Raw genomic sequence first — 10,447 nt, forward strand, 5'->3', positions numbered from 1 at the left:
TTTAACAAGCACTACACTCACCTTTGTTCCATACTTATACTAATGATTTTTTACTCACACTATGTTAGAAAATCTCTGAACTCTATTTGTTCAGGAGTTGATATTCTGTCATGCAAAAAAAAAAGACCTTTTTCCATAGATACAGTGCAAAGTTTAATCCCAGTGATGTGAGAGCTGATGTGCCCAGTGGAAATCATTAGTAGCCCAAAACCTGAGAACTTGCAAAGCACCATTTCTTTCGGGGGTGGGTGTTAGAACTCAGTTTGTCTTGGATGCTAGCCCAGATCTGTATTTTTATACAACTTGTCCAAACAAAAAACAAAAAACAAACCCAAATCAATCCCCTGCAAAAGCATCAGACAGACTGTAAATTTTCCTCTTATCTTTGTACTTGAAGAAATCGTTCAGTTATCTCCAGGTAGGCTGCTGGAATTTAGACAGATGTTGGCAGGATGTTGCTTGCCACTCTTCTCCCTTCATCATCCATTGGAAATAAAAACAGTTCAGGCTTGACAGGAACAACTGATAAAAGGTAACATCTGAATTGCAGCCACAGTTTGTTTGGTGAGTTTAAATTCGGTGCAAGATAAACACCCCAAATCAGGGAGTAGTATTTTCACCATCGGCTCCTGGAACAACATTTTTAATATGCAGTCAGTTTGGATGACATAGTTAAACTAAATGAGTTTCTGTGCTTAATGTCCTGTTTGATCATCCAGATAGTCATTTACCATACTTGAGAAGCAATTCTAAGAGTACAAGTGCTGGCTAAAGCAGATGGTTCATTTCCATCTGTATATAGCACATTCGGTACCACCTAGGAAGGCAGAGATGGAAAGAGATAGGCTGATATACCTGAAACCAAAGGAAGCAGCTTCTCTTATATAGTTCCACTGTACTTCTGTCTAAAACATTTTAGTTCAGTAACAGACTGAACTAAAAGATGCATTCATGGTGTAGCATAAGCCATTGCATCAGAAGTGATCAGCTTAAATGTGACTGTGCTGACAGTATTTTTTTGCAATGGGCATGGGCATATATCAACCAGTGATGAAGACAACTTGGGTAACCAAACCAACTGCTACTCAACTGTCCTGATTGAAGCTGATGGGCCCCTTGTAAGTTTTGTGTAGTTCAAAGTTCACAGAAATCTGTGACTCCTAAGTAGAGACATTTTGAATATGAGTCCTGCCTCAGTATTGCACACAGTATTTTGGAGTACCATGTATTATAATAGTAATAAAATGCTTTGTGAGGCTTACTGTTTAGACCTTTTTTTTCCCCAGGTATTTAGATTGATTAAGATATGAAAGAGTTACATAGAGGAACTCACCCAGTGTAGTTCTTGCTGAACTGAAATTGACAGAACACTATCCTAACCTGACTCTTACAGATGGTTATTTCTATCAGTGCACAGCGAGGATTTGAAACGAAGAAAGAGAGCTTATTTAAGAACAAATATACAACAGAAATCTCTTGTCGTGGTGCTTTGTGAGGTTTGGAAATGAAAAGGAAGCTGGAGTGAGGAACTGCGTCAGTTATTTTCTGGAGAAAAGTAGTTCCGATTCTGGCTTCATTCCCTGCCAGGAAATACTCGGACCTGGGCTTCCAGTGCAGCAGAAATGTTCAGAACTGAGCAGCTCACTTCAGAAGTTCCAGTTGTTGAAATTACTTGTAGATGAGGGGGTTTCTTCTGGAAAACTCCTTTTTTCATGGAGGATATTCTGGTGGTTTGTGCACCTTATTACTAATTTCAGTTACCTGTTGATAACTGCAGTGACTGAAACAGCTGCTTAGACATGCCGAGAACTTTGGTTCACCACAACTTTGCTGCAAGTAGCAAATCATTGTAAAACCCCCAAACTGCCATGCTCTGGCTTTCTTTTTTGTTTTTCAGCTCTATTTCCAAGTACTATTCACCAGTATTATTAAGCTCAGAGGGTTCTGAGCAGTCTCATGCTTAGTGGCATTTTTGTCTGAGAAGTACATGCGGTAATAGGTTTCTTATCCATTTAACCTGTTTCTATCTTTTTTTACTAAACTAGACTTCTTCCTTTTGTATCTTGGAATATTCACCGTTTATTAAGTATTTAATTAACTTCAAATTAAATACTCAGCATGTGAAAGAACGATTTTACTAATATTGAAAAACCAGTCGTGAGAGGGAAAGGGGCCAGTAGAATTGTTCAAGATGAAGTTGAAATATGTGCTTAGTGTGCAGATCAGTGAAAAACGCACATTCATTCCAAAAACTCCATTTATATAACAATAGCTCATTGAAGTCACAGTGCCCATGTCTTTATTCAAGGTAGTATAATTATAATGCCATGGTGAAATTGCCAGTTAGGTGAAAGGAGGTCAGTTCTGTGGCTTAGCTTAGATTTTCCATGGCACTAGTGGAGCTTAATGTGATGATAAATTAGTACCTTCTCTAGAACATGCTTTTGTGTGCACCTGAACAGTTTGAATTATGTTTTACGAAACTAATGTTAAGAAAAGGTTCAGAAAGGCATTTCAGGTTAAGGCAGTTGTGCCTTTTCCGGGTGTAGGGGGGTGAAATCTGGTGGGTACATGCTTTCTTAATCGAGTGGTTTTGAAACATAAATGTGCGTGCCAGGTTTTGGAGGATATTTGTACCCCCCCTTGTAGTCCAATACAAAGAGTCCTTCAGAAAAAGACATGGGAATATTAAAAGCAAGTTCTTAATTGTAATATATTTTAAATGGTGTTAACATTAAAAAAAGAGGTTCCTCTAAATTTTGAAGTTAAGTTTCAGACATTTTCTGTTTTGCCTGAGCCAGTACAATGAATCCTATTTTGGTTTTTAAAGATCTGTTCTGTTCCTTTAGGCTTGAATGTAACTTGTGTCTTGTTGTTTGGGTGGCAGGCCTGATTTGTATGCCTGTGATGTTTTTCTCTATCAATCATATGAAAGAAAGCAAATGACATTTTAAGGACTCAAATTTTGTCTCACAAAGCCACAGGAACAGTTGTCAATGAACTGGGAAAGTCTGTTCTTTTCTTTGATATGTCTGACCATTAGTGCATTTTTGTTTTTATTTGACTTATTTCTGCTGAAATTTTCTCAGTGTTCTGATGAGATATTTATGCTCTCAAATTAGGTTTAGTGTTGACAGATGTTCTCTCTGTTCTGTGTTTCTGTTTTCCTTTTAAGAACATGAGAGATTTTGATTATTTAGAGAAAGATATTTTGATTATAAATAGATAGTTGCATTGCTTACCATGTTCTAGGACAGCAACTGGATGAACAGCATTTGTGTGTGTGTGTATAATACAAATCTGTATGAGGACACAGGTCCATATATCTTCACTTTTTTCAGCTTCTGAGAGAACTCACTGAAATGAGTATGTTTTCTATGCACTAAAATGCAGTGGTTTTTTAAAAGGGAGGGGAGAAAAGATCTTTCTGTGGCCATTCAGGCCTAGGAGACCTGAATGCCCAATAAGATTCTCATTGAGAAATCAATTCTATTCCCCACGTGCTTGGTGCAGCCAGCTCATAGCGCAGTCAGTGAAGAGTCCATGTTGCAGGAGCTAGGAGAAAGCTTGTTTGAAGATGTCTTTTCTTTTTTGTTGTGGTTTCAGGTGTGCCCTGCTGCAGTACATTCCAGAACTACAGGCACTAGTGAACAACTTCACTTGGGTTTTAAAACGTTGAGTGGTAGTTAATGATGGTAGTGGGTGAGTGATTACGGGCAAGATAGCTGAGAATGAGCTTACCAGAATTTTTACCTGATTAGCCACGGCATTGTCTAGGACAAGTCAGTTAATGACTCTACCAAACTCGTGCTGCTGCAGAATGAATGAAACTGTGGCGTTGTCTTAAGGAAGGTCAATGGATCTTACCTTTTTGGTGAACTTGTTCTGATTACGTCTGGTCTCATTCTTCTGGTGTTCCACAGCTGCAAGTGTGGAATAATGACTGGTCTTAAAATAAAACTTATTTAAAACTGTAGCACCAAGGATTAAACCCAATTGTTAATTAATAGAATACTTCCTGAGCAGGTTCTAGTTAACCATGGGTCTTCCCATAGTTTACCTGGAGGTAAAAATGTACACTTGTCTTTTCTGTGTGCAGTGATTTTTTTCTCAGGGCTGACAGCTGCTGTGTTACAGTCTATTTTAGTAATTTCCAAACTACTTCCTCCTTCATATACAGGAAAGAATATTTAAAAGAATACAAGTCCAGTATACTTCCAGTCCTTGCTCGGTCAATTTGTGTTGAGAAATTAATTGCGTTTCCTCTGTGTTCTAACAGTGACTTACGCTTAATGGGCATAACATAATTTTCTGCTACTAAAGGATAAAAGATAACGTCTGTTTCAATTAACAGCCTTATCAGTAGGTTTTGGTCATTATGTATTTTTTTTCATATATTTCATAGGAGCACTACTGAGCTGCTTTATGTCTTTTAAAATTCACTAGTTGCTAAAGGATATCTCTTTTTGAACATTTAAAATATTGCTTCCATAATGAACTTTTTAGATTAAGACTTTGTCACTACATGAAATGACAAAAGATTCGTTTGCTGCTGTCCTAGTTCCTGAGCTTCAATTACAGGGTTTTAAATAAGCTTCTAGTAACTGGCCTTAACTACCTGTCATAACAATAGGTTGCTCCTCCATCTCAAACATCTCAGAAATAGCCAGTGTGCAAATGCATAGACGGATCTCTTGCAAATCCTCGGTTATAAAATTTTTCCAAGATGTAAATCAGAATATTTTTTTATCACTTCTGGGAATTTCTATTGTTGTTTTTTTTTCCACAACTCATAGCAAAAGGTTTCTTAGAGGCTATGTATGATCGGGATGTGCCTATTGTTTGGTTCAATACAGGAACAAGAGGTGTAAATAAACAATTTCTGTACACTAAAGCATGAAATATTTCTGGAAAGGAATTTACTTTAAATAATGGTAAAATTATCTAGTTAAACAAATGATCCTTCTCAGGAAAACTTAATGTACACTTTGATTTGTATTACAGTAATAGAAATCTCTCATAATGAATTTATTTTCAAGTACCTGTTAGATTCTTCTGCTGTTTGGGATTCTGCTGGTTTACTGAAACATCTCCTTGAAGGCTTTTCTCTGTGTTGCTTTTTTCATTTTAAAGACGTGAAATTGTCTTCAAAAATGTTTTTTCTATGCATGTAAATCAACTGAGCAAGATGAGAAGAAACAGCACATGTATTTTCACTTCATTAATGTGACAATATTGCATGTGCAGTCAATGCAGTCTTGACCAGAGTCACAGAGGAATGTCTGCAGAACTCTGAAAAACTGTTCGAAGTTACAAGAATTAACTACATGAAGCTAAGCTTTTCCATGATTATGTAAACTTGGTTAGTGACAACATTCCTTTTAAAAAAGGAATCTGATATATGTGTTTCATGCAGCCTAGGATTTGCAGTTAAGCATCCATTCTTGGTAGAGAATAATATACAATAGGGGTTATTTTTTATATGTAATTATATTACCTCAATATAGATTTTTAAAATATAACATTTATTTCAGTACTATAGTAAAAGTCTTGCATAAAATATTTAATGGTGGTTCTTTCTATTTTTTCAGCTACATATAACTCTCGCTGCATATTTTCAGGTACTCACGTCATGGAAGGCTCTGGACGGATGCTGGTAACTGCTGTGGGTGTGAATTCTCAGACAGGCATCATCTTCACGCTGCTAGGGGCTGGAGGAGAAGAAGAAGAAAAGAAAGATAAGAAAGGTAAATTTCACAACACATAAAGATGCTCTGAAGAAAGCTCTTGGGCTTTGTGTGGCCAGAGCTCTGCCCCATTTCTGACAAATAAATATGCTTTTAACAACTTCCTTTTTTGTATACATTTTTGTCATTACATGTCACACAGAAAAACAGCCAAAGCTGTTAACCAATAAATACATTGGATAACAAGATGTTTTTCCAGTGTGAAATTGTGGATTCTCTAGTACATAATGCAATCAAGGGAATACATGGGCACACTCCCACTGCCATGTCTTCTTTACATAAACCCATACTCACCAAAACTTTGCTAAGGTTTTGCTCTTGTGCATTTAACTCTATGTAATATTATTTCAGAAAAAGACCAACAACTTGGCCATGGAAATAGCCTCTTTCTTTGAGCTTCAAAAGTAAAATAGAGATACAGGGTGGCTTTTTGCTTGCCTAGGTGTTTAATGACTGTAGAGGCATTTTAATTTCTTAAGGTGTAAAGTTCTGACTAAGACTAATAAAAGACAAGAAAATAGCAAAAAATGTTGACAGAATTTAGCTTTGATGTCCGATGTCAGTGAATGGAATCAAGAAGTTTCTGTAGACTTCTTGCCTTCTTATAGTGATGTCATAAGCAGTTGCTAATTTATGGCTTGCACCCAGAAGCAGAAACATGATTTAATGTGTGTGCTTTCCAGGTTTGGTTCATAGTCTTGTAAATTGTTCAAGATTCCTTTCAGAATCTCGTTCCAAGTTTGTTCTAAGAATATTTATCTTTCAGAGGTAATTTTAGGGCTAATTAAGATGGGGTTTTAGTGATTTCAACACTTCTCAGTGGTTTTTGCCATCAATAAAGAAGAGCAGCTATAGGATTATTGAACATTTGACTTAGTCTCTGTCAGGCAGTGTGATTCCAACTTTTTTTCATTTCTGTCCTATTAATTTGAAGCTGCAACTAGGAAGGCCAAATTCAAATGGTTTTCATGCCCTACAATTTCCATTTTCGAATATGTTCAAAAAGTGGCTGCACTTGTTTCTCTGAGGAAATCCGTTTTAAGTTGACGAAAGGCTTTATGCAATGTTTACCCTTTCATTTCTACCCAGAAATTCACAATACCTGCTAGGCATGGTAGGTTCCGGGACCATTCACAGGAGGAAGGCCGAAACTTCCCAAAGTAAAACTCTTCCATGTCAGAGTAGTTTTGAACAGTATCTTAGAGTTTGATCTTGCTGTGATCAAGGGAAAGACTCCCGGCCATGGACCTTTTGAGGTCTGGCAGCATCTGTTTTGGCAGTGACAAAGGATATTTATAGGTGAGGAAGAGGAAGCTCGGTACCTGTTTGGAAGTGACAGCCATCTGCCCTGCTGTCCTTGTTTAACTGGGCTGGCCTTCTCTGTGTGTTGTTTTTCTCAGGACACTGGTGACTCTCTCATGTCTCTTTGTAGATAGCCTTGAAAGACAGGGAAAGAGAAATCAGAGGCAGCAGAGTAATGCACTGCACTGTGTTTGTAACTTACTACCCAGAGACAGAGATTCTGACACGTGTCAAAGAACTTTCTATGCAGACACTGGATCTAATTGGATATAGCTGCAATGCCAAGAAAATTCCTTCACATTTTCTACTGTTGGTAGCAGCTTTGTGCTGGTGCAGAGGAGAGGCTGGGCAGAGCTGGCTGTAGGTTGAGGCCCAGCCTCAAATAATGTACTCTTGGGTATGAACCTGCAACTGTCTGAAATCCTGCAAATCATAAATGTTTGTTTCAGTCTCCTGTGGGTGTATGCTTTTATTGTTCATTAACATTCTGTTAAAAACCATCATGCAGGTGTGAAACAGGAGGATGGACATCAGCTTCCAGGTAGAGTAAGAATTGTACCACATCAAATGAAAGGATGAGGCTTTTAGCCAGCAGCTTTGGGGCAAATCACGGTTGAACTAATGATTAAAATAATTGCCTTTGAATCATTCCAGTTAAATTAAAGAATAATTTCAAATCAGCAGGATTGTTCGTGGCAAACATGTAAGTGTGCGTGCATTGTTGGTGTTGCAAATCTTAATGTTAAGCTTGAATAATCAGTTACTCTGAAGCAAATTACAGCATATTAAATGTTGGAATGCATGATTTGCTGCTAGCAGTTCATGCTGTGCTGGTTAGTGTGAGTATCCAAATGGCATAAAAATAAGCATGAGTAACCAAAACAGTTTAAGTTATTACCATCACAGCAGTCAAATTTGCAATTAAAATTTGCACGAATGTAGTCACACAGGGCATGTTTTCAACTCCTGTCTGCTGTTTATTTTCCTCTCCCAATTTACCATTTGTAAGTAAAAGGAGACTATTTTTCTTGACTACCAAACCAGTACAGTGGCAAACAGCCACTATGGGTCAGGTGCTGCAAGAGTCTCAATCAGGATTCATTACAGGACTTCTGTGTTCCGTTGAGAACAATTGACCAACACTAACCAAACAAGGCTTATTTAATCTATTACGTATAGAGCTAAACTTGTAAACTCTAGTATAAAACACATAATAAAGTAATAAAATCTTCTTTGGGTTTCCCACCTTTCAACTAGGAAAGATTTCTTGACCAATTTCGCTACTATGCAGATAATGGCTAAAACCAGAACATTTTTATTTTCTGATACATTTTTCATTTCACCACAAACCAGTTCCATTTGTTATTTGGATTTAAAATTACTCCTTGTTCTCTTCAAAACTTCATTTGCCATTTCCACATACAATATTGAAAAGCTTAATGTTTCTATTCTGGTCCATGTGCATATTAACTAGGTTATGGCAGGATATAGGTTGAGTCCATGTTAGACTGAGTTGTATTAGCAATAACACATCATAATATGCAACATGACCTAAAATACAAGATCTGTAATGTTGTAAATTCATAAATGTAATACAGTAACGGAAAAATAAATGTAACGTGTAAATTCATAAACTCAAGGGAAATGTTTCAGCCATTTTAATATTTGCATAACATTATATTAAATCACACATAAAAGGACCAATGCAATGCACATAATATTCTCTACTGTCAGCAGTTCTCACCAGCTCTATTAAATGCCTTTCATTTTATTTATTTACTTATTGTTATTCCATGTATGAGTTTTTGCTTTTGTAACATCTTTGTAATATTTTGCTTTTGAAAATTATGTTAATTAATTTAAACGAGATTGATTTTGAAGAAAACAAAGCCATAGTATTCCGTAAATGGTTTTGTTTTGTCATGTGCATTTGTTCATGTTGTTGTTATTATTATTCTTATTATTTATATTGTTTTTTTTTTATCCATTATTGCTCAGTAGATTCTTCCCATCCCTCCTCCCACCCTCCTTCAGCTACAGATGGTGCAGCAGGTGCAAATGCCACTGGTAATGCAAATGCCAGCTTAGTCAATGGTACGTCACGAACACCCAGTTTGCTGTATTTGATAGATTCCTCTCCTGACTCTGTAAGATCCCCTCCTCCTTTGATGAACTGCACAGATGTTATATGTGCATGTGATTGCCCTCTGAGAGATCCTACTCCGTAAACTCTTTGGTAGCTTATAAGAGATGCCACAAAGATGCTACGACTGACTTCATTCACACAGAATTAAGCAGGGAGAGGAAGAAGTAGGAATTATGATCTATTTGTCATTAATTAAAACTGCAATTAAAAGGAACAGTTAAGCAAGGCTAGTTTCAAAACTTTTGAGTTGCCTTTACATGAAGTTTCATGGTAAAGTTCTTCACGTATTTGCCAGCATAGATCTGAAGAAAACCATGATAAAATGGTTCTCTCTTCTTCTGCTGCGGCACTCTCATAAGTATTCATTAGTCTTCATGCAGCTCTGAGAAATAGTGCTGGGATCAGGAATCCGGCTCGGTTTCAACTAACAGTGTGTTAGGAATTACTTTTGCTGCGCTGAGCATCTTTTTTGGAAGATTAGACAGGGATCATCTAATGAGCCTGCCTGTATTTACAAAGAAGAAACAAAAAAATATTGCAGTAGTCAGTTTTGGCTGTCTCTTAGTACAGATTCTTGACCCCACTTCTTAGCATGCAGGTATCTCTTTGAATAGTTTGATAGCAGTATTAAATGGAATGGGTCAATATTAGTCTAGGCAGCAGCTGTATTTTTTGTGATAATCAGATGCATTAGTCTTTATTTGCCATAAAAACCTTTCCCTCTTGTGCTGCACCAGGAATACTGACAACAGCATTTCTGCTTTTCATCGTGTTGGTGATAGAATGTTTTTTCCATGCAGGTCAGTCATTATTGCATTATGCATGTGAAACCAGAGCTTCTGACATAGCAATGCCAAGTACTAGGCAAGTACGAAGATTTACTGGTGCAGTATCTTATTTAAAACAATGGCAAAGGAAATCTTTGAGGCTATTTTAAAAGAGTTTTATTAGGATTCAAAAGAAACGTGTAACCAGATTTTAACTTTGCTCCTTCACATGCTAGGTTTGTTGGAAAACTAGGATTTATCATTTCTACATCTCACCGCATGACAGGAACCTGTATCATCCTGGTTCCTACACTCTGATCTCAGATTCCTGAGAGACCAAGAACCAGGAAAATAATGATGAATATATCATTCCCCATTCTTTATGCTCTATAATTCTAGTTTGTTGTGTGTAAACCAGATGTACACATACAAAGTTTTACCAGATATCACCCCTCAGTCCCTCTGCAGACTGCAGTGTCACAGTT

The 10,447-nt window shown here is 37.1% G+C and overlaps 1 protein-coding gene across 12 annotated transcripts in view; it reads left to right on the plus strand.

Moving 5' to 3' along the window:
• The window catches only part of ATP2B2 (ATPase plasma membrane Ca2+ transporting 2), a gene marked incomplete at its 5' end in the record, with an annotated part of 180,885 nt that overhangs the window by 83,265 nt on the left and 87,173 nt on the right, over positions 1 to 10,447 (plus strand). For 3 of the 12 annotated variants that reach the window (XM_080625698.1, XM_080625694.1, XM_080625699.1), the window contains 3 exons: positions 5,622 to 5,747; positions 7,558 to 7,590; positions 9,048 to 9,143. In XM_080625698.1, the coding sequence (XP_080481824.1) occupies positions 5,622 to 5,747; positions 7,558 to 7,590; positions 9,048 to 9,143 (255 nt within the window). The remainder of the gene's footprint in view (positions 1 to 5,621; positions 5,748 to 7,557; positions 7,591 to 9,047; positions 9,144 to 10,447) is intronic. The other 9 variants (XM_080625701.1, XM_080625700.1, XM_080625697.1 and 6 more) reach the window with 5 other exon arrangements.

Source organism: Psittacula echo (genome assembly GCF_963264785.1).
Source record: "Psittacula echo genome assembly, chromosome: 9".
Classification (NCBI taxonomy): Eukaryota; Metazoa; Chordata; class Aves; order Psittaciformes; family Psittacidae; genus Psittacula; species Psittacula echo.